Source organism: Balaenoptera borealis (genome assembly GCF_965194805.1).
Source record: "Balaenoptera borealis genome assembly, chromosome: 5".
NCBI classification, from domain to species: domain Eukaryota; kingdom Metazoa; phylum Chordata; class Mammalia; order Artiodactyla; family Balaenopteridae; genus Balaenoptera; species Balaenoptera borealis.
Window position 1 is genome coordinate 120,276,641 of NC_138862.1, and position 12,507 is coordinate 120,289,147.

The 12,507-nt window shown below is 31.8% G+C and overlaps 1 protein-coding gene across 2 annotated transcripts in view; it reads left to right on the forward strand.

Annotated features, from left to right (window-relative positions):
• Positions 1 to 12,269, forward strand: part of PLOD2 (procollagen-lysine,2-oxoglutarate 5-dioxygenase 2) — a 107,204-nt gene extending 94,935 nt beyond the window's left edge. Inside the window, exons 12-20 of one of the 2 annotated variants that reach the window (XM_082394351.1) lie at positions 177 to 302; positions 2,525 to 2,666; positions 3,824 to 3,886; positions 4,889 to 5,002; positions 7,798 to 7,863; positions 8,985 to 9,089; positions 10,260 to 10,406; positions 10,516 to 10,641; positions 10,812 to 12,269. In XM_082394351.1, coding sequence (XP_082250477.1) covers positions 177 to 302; positions 2,525 to 2,666; positions 3,824 to 3,886; positions 4,889 to 5,002; positions 7,798 to 7,863; positions 8,985 to 9,089; positions 10,260 to 10,406; positions 10,516 to 10,641; positions 10,812 to 10,967 — 1,045 coding nt within the window. In that variant the 3' untranslated portion in view covers positions 10,968 to 12,269. The remainder of the gene's footprint in view (positions 1 to 176; positions 303 to 2,524; positions 2,667 to 3,823; positions 3,887 to 4,888; positions 5,003 to 7,797; positions 7,864 to 8,984; positions 9,090 to 10,259; positions 10,407 to 10,515; positions 10,642 to 10,811) is intronic. The other variant, XM_082394352.1, reaches the window with a different exon arrangement.
• Positions 12,270 to 12,507: the final 238 nt, after the last annotated feature.

Genomic DNA, 12,507 nt, shown 5'->3' on the forward strand with positions numbered 1-12,507 from the left:
AAAAGTGAGGGGAGGAAATTCCTCTCTATTTTATTTTACATTTAGATTTTTGGACTAACTACATGTGTGCTAAATGAACTTTGTTGTTTTCTGTGTCATGTTAAGCCCAAAACACATAATTCTGTGGCAGTTAAAAAATAAATAATTATCTGGATTTGTTTTTCTCTCATCTTTAGAAAGATCATTGCTCCTCTTGTAACTCGTCATGGAAAGCTGTGGTCCAACTTCTGGGGGGCCTTGAGTCCTGATGGATACTACGCTCGATCTGAAGATTATGTGGATATTGTTCAAGGGAATAGAGTGTAAGTTACTTGATTTGATCTTTTAATGTAAAATACTTTTATCTAAAGATATGGTCTTGTTAATATTATATTGAATTTTAAAACATTTCTTATCTCTTTATGTTAAGTGGAAATTTGAAGACCTGGAGACCACTTGGGATCCTGCAATACTAGTGTAAAACTAATATTTAAAAAATTGTTCTTAAAGTTGTAAATCTTCAAAGGCACAAACTCTCAGTTGTGGGAAATACTAAAAGACAATGTATGATTACCATGGGTAGTCATCTTATGGTTGTTAGGAGGGGAATATTCTTTAAAGTTTGGAAAGGGAATTTAGTTTCGCTAATTTCTTTAGTGGCCAGGGTGAAGGTTGTTTGATAGCTTATAAAATTTATAAATGAGCAAACAGAAACACCAACAATCAAACCTTCCAACATTTCCTTTTGCAAGAATTTTCCTTTCTGCAAGAATTTTTGCAAGCAGCTAGTATTCTGCTTTAAAGAGAAATTGCTTTGCCAGTATGAGTTCCATTTCTAGAGTTTGAAAAGAATATACTTACTACAAAGTTATGTGCATGATTGATATTTATTTCAAAGATAACAATTGATATTTTTTAAACTAAAAATTAATCACACTTGAAGTAGTTTTTTTGCTAAGGTAATATTAAGGAAGAATGTATCCTGTTTTTCATACAGATGATGGACCAGAGTGACTGAGACATTAAGTGCTTTGCCTAATTTCTCAGATTCATCAGCTCAATTAAAAAGGGTTAAAATTCAGAAAAAAAAAAAAAACCCCACACACTTCTTGTTGAACAGTTGAGTGGTAAAGAGATGTTTTGCTTGTGAAAATAATAATAGGTGTAAAAACAGTAATAGTAAATTTGAATGATGTAAACGATAAAGGCTTTTGTTAGCTGCAGTTAAGAAGCATGATAACTGAGAAAATGCTATTAAGATCATATTCTGTTGTTTCAAAGTACATTAATTGATTCTGGAATGATCAGGATAGACCATATGCCTGATATTGTCTGTAGGTATAGCAGGGCTAAGGCTTTACAGAAGTAGAAATAGAGAACTCATATTTCATTTAAGTTGTTTTAGGCACTGGTGTTTTTCTGTCCAACCTCCTGTAATTGTTGTCTAAAGTGTAAGGAAAAGAATAAAGTAGAGGTTTTTGATTTAGTTAATAGAAGAATGTACCTTATGAATAAAAGCTACATGAAAGAATGACATCTTGTGACGTGTGTGTGTGTGTGTGTGTGTGTTCCTTTAAAATTGAAACAGTGCACACTCTACCATACCAGTGATTAATTTCTGAATTCAGCGGACACATTGTATATTTTTGATTGGCCATTTCCTTTGAGGCTCATCTAGTAAGACAAAATGATGTTACCTATATTGCTTTCAATATCTAACTACATTTCCTTGGTCAGGATCTTCCCTTTCTGTGCTCTAAAAGCAAAGGCATATCCCTTCAGGTGAACCTCTATTATATTGTTTTTATGAAATGAGTCATGTTCAGAGTAAGGAGACAAGTGTGGGAAAGAATGAAGGACAAAATAAACAGTGTCTCCCAACACTCATGTACTTCTAGCTGTGTTTCTTTATATCTTCCTTTTTCTACAGACAATTGAGATAGCTTAATGAATTTCAAAAGACCATATTTTAGGAGAATTTTAGGCTGTATTCAGTGATGTGCTGGTAAATGTCTAACAACTAGTTCTTTGGGTTGGAGGATGCCCTGATTTGTAGTGTTTGCCCAGTTCTGTGTTCTGAATAGTTCTACCACGGCTGATTTCAAGCTTCCAGTGTGAAGTCAGAAGGGAAGCTAAATGCTCTGGGGAGCCAGTGTGAGCTGGCTGCAGTACGCCACTGGCTGGATGTGCTATTTTTTGCTATCAGACTGCTTAATCTTAAATGTACAGCAGAATAGTATAACTCTAGCTGTATCAACAGAGTGAGGGATGACAGCCAAAATGCCAAACATATCAACCTTAAAATGAAGTTTGTGTATGGAGATAGTGATTTATCTCATAGTATGTAGTGTTTACCAAGTAATCTCATATATGTGTGTGTGTACATATGTGTCAGATATCATTAAATGTGTTTGCATTTGTGTGTAACTTGATTCAGTAGTTTATATCTGCAAAATTTAAAAACATAGAAGGCATTTATTTTTAAAAACATAAAAATAAAACTTCGTATTTGTGGTATTTTGGAACGTCTTATCTTTACTTTCAGAGGGATATGGAATGTCCCATACATGGCTAACGTGTACTTAATTAAAGGAAAGACACTCCGATCAGAGATGAATGAAAGGAACTATTTTGTTCGTGATAAATTGGATCCTGATATGGCTCTTTGCCGAAATGCTAGAGAAATGGTAGGGTATACAATGATGGCTTGCTTGAATGTCTCTGTAAGATGGCTTGCTTTCCCAGTTTTGATGTGTCATTTGTTTTGGTGCCCTTTTTCTTTCTGATTTGTAGTACTAGCCAATTTTTTTGGTTCCGTATTGAAATACTGGAAGCAATTATGGAGAATAATTTACCTGTGGAACATTTACCTATAGAAACAACTTGAAAAAAGTTAGGCTTGGTGCTTAGGTTAACTCGTAAGCAACAGTAAGATTTTCAATAATAAACATAGATTTATTACAAATCAGCTTTGCATTTTTAAGAATTTGCCTTTACTTTCATTTGAAATTCTATAGTTAAAACCTGACCTAATTAAAGTTAACTATATGAAGTCTGGGTGAAATGATCAGTTACACATTTAAGAAAAACACACTTTTGTCCTGAAATCAATGTCCATATTTTCTCTATCATTATTAATCCCATACTCTCAAAAAGACGTTCCTTACCAGTAATCTGGGAGAAGGATTGAAACATGTAGTCTATTTAATCTATGTGAAAAATTAATGATACATTGCTATTCTACAAATGTACTTTCTTGATAAAACTTGTGATTGTAGAAAATAGTTTGTTTTTCAAAATGTGTTAATACATCTTAAAACATTTATATGGTTTTCTGTTTTAAAATGGTTGGGTTATTTTATTCAAATTTATATAAGCAAATGTGATTTTGGGAAAAATCAGGAAAGTTGGCAAGTACTTTTTTTCTGGTTTAATAAGGCATGTATTGTTTGAATGTATTTGTTTTTCCTATAAACTTATGTCCATTGTTATATTGACTATACTCAGTACTTGTGACTGTAATTTGTGCTCATGTCTGGCTAATTTGACTCAACAGCGCATCCTGGAATGGCCATTCTTACACATTTTTTCCTTTGTCTTAATTTTGTTATCTAATGAGAATTCTACTAAGGAATGAGCTTGGATTTATGTTTGACCAACAGAAAAAAAAGGGCTGGAGTTGTTTCTTTGTGTGCGCTGTAAGCTTTGCTTGTTCTGCATGTTGTCTGTGAAGGACATTTCAGAATGTCAGCTTTTGATCAAAGGCTGCTATTTTTGTTTACCTAAGAATACCTGAGAGAGTGGGTGTGCAGGTCAACTTACCCAATCCTTCTCTTCATTTTAGACTTTACAAAGGGAAAAAGACTCCCCTACTCCGGAAACATTCCAAATGCTCAGGCCCCCAAAGGTGTTATTTTTATTTATTTTTACTTGTTTTGGTTTATTTAATTTTGTTTATTTAATTAAAATACTAGATATTGTCTAGAAGTAAAGTTTAAGAGTCTTCTTTCCTTTTAGCTTGGTGTAAACGGTCGGTATTCGTTGGTTCTGAATCTGTATATGTATGTGTGTGCTTTGCATGTTGGGGTACGCATTGTGTGATATTCACCTCTTAGTTCTTTGGGCTGATTTAGATCTTATGGTTGACAAATGAGAAAGTTAAATCCAAATCACTTTAACTAGTTTTTCCAGTTTTTGTTTTTTTAAGGGAGAGAAGAAGTAGGAGTAAATATAAAGTACATCCTGATTAAAATGAGATTTGGGTACTCTTCACCATTTTTTTTTTTTATTACTAACTAACTCTTTTACTATTAAAACAGGTACAAAAAGAAACAACCTTACCTTAACTGTGTTTGCCACATTTATTTCGTTTGGGGCAAGGACAGGAGACTGATTTTCTTTAGCTGCCTCATAATGCAGGAGTAATTTCTGTGTTCAGTCTTTAAATATCAGGACAATAAAAGTATGAAATAGACTGACAAAATAAAATTGACATTTGAATTCTTGTTTAAAAATGTGGTATCTTCTTTGAAAGGGAAAGAAGCCGAAAGAGGTACAATTAATTGCACTTTGGTGTCTCAAAAATATTTCTGCTTTCAAACAGGAATTCTTTTTCCTTGATGTCTACATTTAGAACCAATGAGAAAGGGACAAAAACAGTTATTCTTCTTTTTTTCAGTTGAGTGTCAGTACTATCAATTAGTTTTGTGTGGTGTCTGAATTCATAATTAATGAAAATTTTATTTTTTATTTTAAATCATGCATGTTTTATGTGAAAAATAAAAATGCATGTTCCTGAATGAGATATAAAAGTTGACATTAATATCTTCTGTATATTTTTCCTGTGGTTAAATTTATGTTCTTGTACTTTCCTCTAAGATTATTAATACTATTATTTTTTGGCATATAGGGTGTGTTTATGTACATTTCTAATAGACATGAATTTGGAAGACTATTATCAACTGCTAATTATAATATTTCCCATTATAACAATGACCTCTGGCAGATTTTTGAAAATCCTGTGGTATGTATTTCATGCTCAGCTTCATTTATTACTTATTTTCCTATAACTCTAAATGGATGTAAATCAATTAGGTTAATAATATGAAAATATGGTAAGAGACTTTAAAAGGTATTTTTAATTATATATTTTTAAGGCATAATTAATTATATTTCTTGACTAAGAACTTTCTTTTTAAAGACATATGAGGTTTGGGGAAGGGAATTATCAGTTTCTTTGATTTCTCCCAATATCTCTGTTTTATATATTCAAAAACTCCAACAAATTTTTAATCACAATTTCAGAGGAAAATGTTTCCAAGTAGCTCATGTATGACAATATTACATTTTGACTTTCAGGTAAAAAATTCAAAAAGTTAATTTGTGAAAGTGGATTTTATTTTATCGTTTTGTTTGTTTTTTATAACAATTTTGTGAATGTACACCAAAGATAGCTAGAGAAAATTGCAGAGTAAGTGGATTCAGCATATAAAGTCTTAAGTTGAGGAAATGATTTCCTTTTGAAGTCCAAAATTATTTCTTCTCTGAAAGATTTGAATCATGTAGGCATTAATTCCTGTTTTGTCTTACTGGGTTGGTTTTCTTTAGTCAAGTTGGCACAATTATTCAAGGGAAAATACTCTCTCTAATCTCTGTAATACTACTATTTATGGTTTTCTCCTTCCCAATAGTAAAAGTTTTAAATTACAAAGACTCAATCCACCTGATGAGAATTCTCTTTTATTTTGTAGTAGTTGATTTTTGGGAATAGTAAATTTAATGGTCTCTGGAACTCTGTTGAAGGAAAAAGAATATCTTTTGACTTTTTGGGGGTATTTTAAAAATACTTCTGTTTCATTTTAGCTGCATATCTCCATATCTCACAGGAATAGAATTGAAAAGAGGCTTTTTTTAAATGGTGAGGGTGGAATTACATATTTTACTTTGGCACTGAATCTCTTGGTATTTTGAGAGACAGAATTATTTGATTTCTTGGGTAATAATTAGCTTCCTGAAAAAAATGTCCCAAGTTATATCCTGTAGATATTTGTGTGAGAATTCAAATCATTAGAGAGTATGCAATGAATATATCAGAAATAATAGGAACTGCTTTTCTTTCCATGCTTTGTTTTGTTTTTGGTAAATTAGCCTGACTGACATGCCTCATGAAGGGTATCCCATAGCAAAATATTTAATGATTATCCCATTATAAGAACTTCTAAGAAATTAGTAAAGTCAGTTTGTTCCATGATATTTGAAAAGCAGTCTAAAATGAAAAGTTAATATTAATGCTTTAATGTAAAATCTAAGGAGCTTGTTTCTTTAACTTCAAAAAATCTATAATGATGCCAGGAAAGAATACTTAAAAATATTTAAAGATTCTGAAATGTTATGTATGATTATTAACTGCTAATTTTCCCCCATGTTTTGGAATCAGAGAACCAATTAATATTAAAGGGAATAATGAGATAATACAGTAATTTGATCCTTATAATGATATACTATGTATAAATTAAATTTGTTAAAGAATTTGAAGATAACTTTTGTTCTTCCATATCAAAAATTTCTGAGTTACATATAAGCAGAGATATGCAAAACTTAGAATGGCAAATAAATTATCAGGGCCCTTCTGAATTGTGGCCTCAAAAGATATATTTCAGACAAGTATTTTTGAAACTTATTTTGATTGGAATTATTTTGAGCCCATATCTCAATTCTTTCCTCTTTGCTCACTTAATTTGTACTTTGCAAAGAGAAAATTAAGAATTTTGTTAAATGGTCTAAATATATTTAAGAAAAGATCATTTTGGATATTGACTCATATTTTAATATATACCCTTTAAATATTGGGTTTTTAAATAAAACACTTGACCCGGGAAAAGGATTCCTTAGCTGATACTGACAAAAATTGATGTATCTTAGTGTGTGTCTTACGTGTCAGTGATTGGACTAAGAGAAGATTCAGGTTCATGAATTAGTATGAAGAGGAGCTATTTTTCAATATATGGTCTTATACCTTAATTTCAGTAACTACAAGATATGAAATAGTAACCCCATGATCATTCTTTGATACACATCTAAAACTGAAGGCAGAAATTTTAAATACATTTAAAAAAATCAAAATTATTTTAGAGTAATTCACTATAAAATTATAAGTAAGGCCAAGTTGATTAATATTTTTACAAGTTTTACTAATTTTTACTAATTAAGTTTTACTAATATTTGTTGGTAGGATTATGTTCCTTTCACTTTTAAAACACACATATTTTACCTACTAATTTTTACTAATACTAATATTTTTACTAATATTTGTTGGTAGGATTAATTTTTACTAATATTTGTTGGTAGGATTATGTTCCTTTCACTTTTAAAACACACATATTTACCTACTAATTTTTACTAATACTAATATTTTTACTAATATTTGTTGGTAGGATTAATTTTTACTAATATTTGTTGGTAGGATTATGTTCCTTATCTTTCACTTTTAAAACACACATATTTACCTACACCTATGTATATGCATAGAATATAGCATACAAATATAGTGACTATAAGATTACTCAAATTTTACAATCCTGAGTTATAAAACTCCGTAAATGAAAATTTTGCATTTCATAAAATGATGTGAACATACATAGAATCAGGCAAAGTTTAAAAAGCATAAACTGCGGTTTCTGAAAATTCCTACTTTGTCTACTACACGTAGTCATTTATAAATTGCTTGAGCAATTTCTAAAGTGCATGTACTTTATATTTTCTATTAAAGTATTTATGAAAAGGTTTTTGCTTTAATCTGTGCAACTGATTTTTTTGTAGGACTGGAAGGAAAAGTATATAAACCGAGATTATTCAAAGATTTTCACTGAAAATATAGTTGAACAGGTTTGTATTAATAATTACTATGATATGTAGAGCATTTTTGCTATATTTTCCAGCAGGGAATATTATTAATGCAATACTGCTTTAGCAGCAGATGTTGTGAAAGTGTAGAAACTTTATCCTTTAGGTAAAATTCATATGACTTAATTACCAATTTTATAGCCTTAAGGGTCCTACATTTGTAAACATGTAGAAAAATGAGAATTAACAATAATTTTAAGATCATGCCATTTTTTTAGCATACTCCCAAATGTTATAGCTATCTCAAAAATAAGGAATTTTTGGCCGATCTCTGGTGTAGGCCTCTTTCAATGAAAGTTTATCTTTGAAAGAAATTGAGCTCCACACGTCTCTTCTCAGAGAGGTCTTTTAAAAAATGAACTCTGTTTGAGGTTAGTGTTCCAAACTATTGCTAATACCTTATTTCAGAGAATGTAAAGTGTCTAAAACGTGTTTAATTCTGAGATGCTCTGTTATTTTGTGTACCGTGAGAAAGGAAAAAAATACTGCCAATTAAACTATGATGCAATGTTTTCTAGTCACTTAGAATTTTTTATTTTATGCATATTGAAAGAGCTATTTTAGACTTATTAAGGCATAGATGTTATATGTTACAGAGCACTGTATACATAATAGCATTTCATTTCAATGAGTGGTAGTATAAATCATTTAAAAAGATGTTTCAAAGGGCAAGTCAACAAGTGCAGTGCCAACTAAATGTGTGCATGTGCACACACAGATACATGCAAACACACAAAGTGAGGACAGAATGAATGCCTGACCAAGTGTACATGCCCTGTGGCATTAACAACTACATCACTATGGCTGCCTGGCCAACTGTGTCTCTGAGACACGTCTTGATTGCACAGATTTAAACACGTCTTGTTTAAAATGCAAACAAAATAAGTAAATAAATGAAAATAAAAGTCTTAGAAATTGTTTAAAAAAAAAAAAACCCAAACTAGTATTGTTTGTAACAGTAATGTCAGTAATGTTGAGCAAACTTCTTAAAAAGACATCTAAGTGAGATAAATATTGAATATTTATACTTTTGAAATGCCATTTCTTAGTAAAAAGACACAAAATGTTATTCTCTTAATGGTGATGTCATGTTTTATCTATAGCCTTGTCCAGATGTTTTTTGGTTTCCTATATTTTCTGAAAAAGCCTGCGATGAATTGGTGGAAGAAATGGAGCATTATGGCCAGTGGTCTGGGGGGAAACATCATGTAAGTTGTCATTTCACACAAAGAACTAAAATGTGTATGTGGGGCAAGGAGGAGCGTAGATATTTAGAGAAGGTAGAGGAGGTTTGTCCTTTTTGTCTTACATCTCTGAGTCTTAGACCTAAATGAAGGGGCTACCCAAGGCTGTCAAGAGAACTCTTGTTTTTAGCCTAATTCTGGTACTAATTGTTTAACATTTAATCTATCCGGGCCTCAGTTTCATCTCCAATTACACTGGATAGGCCTTAAGGGTCAGTGTCTCCTGGCTGGGGATGGTAAGGTAATACATGCCTATTGTGTGATATTGCTCTTCTCCAAGGCCACTTTTTATTTTCTGCATTTTTGCAGTGAGCTATAGTGAAAATACCAAGACAAAGTTTCTCTGGTTGACTGCCAAAGCTATTTTTTTTGTGTAAACATAGACAGGAGGAATCTATTTGAATGCCTTTGGTGTAATTCAGTTTTGCATTTACATTCAGAGTCAAAGACTTGGCTGAAAGCATTACTGTAGGTGGTTCAAGGTATTTCTTTTCCTCTGAGAACCCACAGATGCCAGCTCCTTCACAGTACTGAGAAATTTTAGTGGAATATTCTGGAATATCACTGCCTCTGCTCAATTATATATTCCCCAGCTAGTTAGCTGATCAGGGAGACAGAAGTTCAAAGTATGAGGAAGAACTTGAAGTCAGCAGGTGGTAGGATAATGAAAAGCAATCATGGAAGCACTTTGGGTGCCACAAAATAAAAGTGAGGAACGTGGCAGGGAAAGTTTATTTTCAGTGACAGGTAATCCAAGTGGCAGACAAACAGAATCTATGCCCATCACCAGCTAAGACTGCCTGAAGGTTCACCGTAAAAAAACTCATTTTCTAGGGGACATGGGAAGGCGTTGGCAATCAATTTCATTTACTTTCTCATCAGACCTCACATATCTATTAAGTAAGTAGGAAAGCTGTCTTACTCTGTAATACTTTGCTTCATCATTGATACATTTGCAAAGCCATGTTATCTAAGTTATTTTGATAGTTTCGCAATTAAAGCAGATGGTACACCATAATTGAACTGTTATTTTTATTGTCTATTATGATCTTGTGGTTGAAAAATATTCCAAGATAATGTAAGTGTGAATTGCACACAGACCACAGTTTATGATGTCATGAATACTCTTTCTAGGATAGCCGTATATCTGGTGGTTATGAAAATGTCCCAACTGATGATATCCACATGAAGCAAATTGGTCTGGAGAATGTATGGCTTCATTTTATCCGGGAATTTATTGCACCTGTTACGCTGAAGGTCTTTGCAGGTTATTATACTAAGGTAATTATCCTCCCATTCCTGCTGCCTACCTCCTACCAGTTTTTACACAAATGTCCTATTTTATATTGTTATTGATAAGCAAATGCATTGATTTACTTTGCTCTTTTAGGGGTTTGCACTATTGAATTTTGTAGTAAAATACTCCCCTGAAAGACAACGCTCTCTTCGCCCTCATCATGACGCTTCTACATTTACCATCAACATTGCACTCAATAATGTGGGAGAAGATTTTCAGGTAATTACGGCTTTTTTTTTTTTTTACATTTTTCAAAAGAAATACGTCATTATGAAAGGGCTTTGCCTTATTTTCTTTTAGATTCTGCTTAGATATCATCATTTGAATTTTATCACTCATTAAAAATGAAACATAACAAGTTGATACATTTATTGGTCTATCTTTTTTAGGGTGGTGGATGCAAATTTCTAAGGTACAATTGCTCTATTGAGTCACCAAGAAAAGGCTGGAGTTTCATGCATCCAGGGAGACTCACGCATTTGCATGAAGGACTTCCTGTTAAAAATGGAACGAGATACATCGCCGTGTCATTTATAGATCCCTAAGTTATTTACTTTTCATTGAATTCAGTTTTCTTTCGGAATGTATGCTTGGCGTGAACATGTCTTTGAAGTTGTGCTGTAGACGATGAGAAGAAAATTTTAATAACTTCCACAGAACAACTTCACTTTGGGCCAAACATTTGAAAAACTTCTTATAAAAAATTGATATTTCTTAATGTCTGCTCTGAGCCTTAAAACACAGATTGAAGAAGAAGAAAAAGGAAAAAAAATGTAAAAGCAAATATTTATTTCTATGCCTTATTGTCTCTGAGAATAATGACAATTTTCTGAATTTGTGTTTCAGTTGATAAAGTATTCAGGTACAGATATACAAGTGACAAATGAGACTAATAATATTTTCTTATTAAAAGGCTGGGAAGAGTTTTATTTATCAACATGTAGACAAAATGGATATAAATGAAAATTTCAAAAATTTCAATTTTTGAAATGCTGAAAAACTGGAGTTCTAACTGAATTTGTATGCAACTAATTGTGTAAGTGCTTTTTTGACCGCCTATATAGGTACCTTTTACAGTAGTTACTGAAGGAATACAAAGAACAATATTACACAATGTTTTTCCTCAAGAAACTTAGTACAAAATACAACCGAGGTACATATCCAGTGGAAACTATTTCTGTTTAGATTGTTAGACAGATTTTTTTACATTTGCAGTAGAAATCAAGCCTTATGTTCCTTCAGATGAATTTTCCAAGGTGGATTATATTAAGTAGATGTTAGATTTAGGAAAGCTTTTGAGCCTTTCGATTTCTTAAAGTACATCAAGTATCAACTTAAGATCAGCAAGTGTCCTTAACTCAAAACAGGGTTTTTCTTTTTAATTCTAGAAAATAATGAGGAAAAAGAAAATTTCATTGAGATTAGTAGTAACACTTTATGATTTTTTTTTTAAAAACTCTTTTTGCGTTTTTAAGTACTTGAATTTTATATCAGGAAAATAAAGTTGGTGAGCCTTTGTTCTTCCCTTTTGCCCTTTGTCTTCCTCCTAATTCTTTTCTTCCGGAGAGTGATTCCCTTTTTTGTCTTCCCAGCATAGTCTCCGTTTTATCCTTCTTGCTCTTTTTATTACCTTCCTTTTATCCCACTTTAAAAAATTCCCCAACACAAAAAAATTTGTGACTTGATTTTTTTACCATTACTCTGAGTGAGGTTTAAATATTCTTATTGTAGCTACTGTTTTTAATTTAAAGGTTAAACTTGAAAAAAGTTTTAAGTCATGGTGCCAAATTTCATTTTTCTAACACCATGTGTTAGAAAATTATGAAAAATAAAATAATTTAAAATAAGTTTCTGTTGTTCTCTCTATTATTGGTGATTTATCTTTAGAAGAGAATGTATGGTGGAGTATACTGCAAGAATATCTGGATGCAATAGGCTGTGATTTTTAAATTTTGCTTGGTACATTTACTGATATCAGAACTTAATAAACATTCTAGTTATTGAATTCCAAATTGAATTGTAATATCTTCAATTTCAGACTGACTAGGGATTTGATCTAACTTATTTTACAAGTGAGAAAACAGA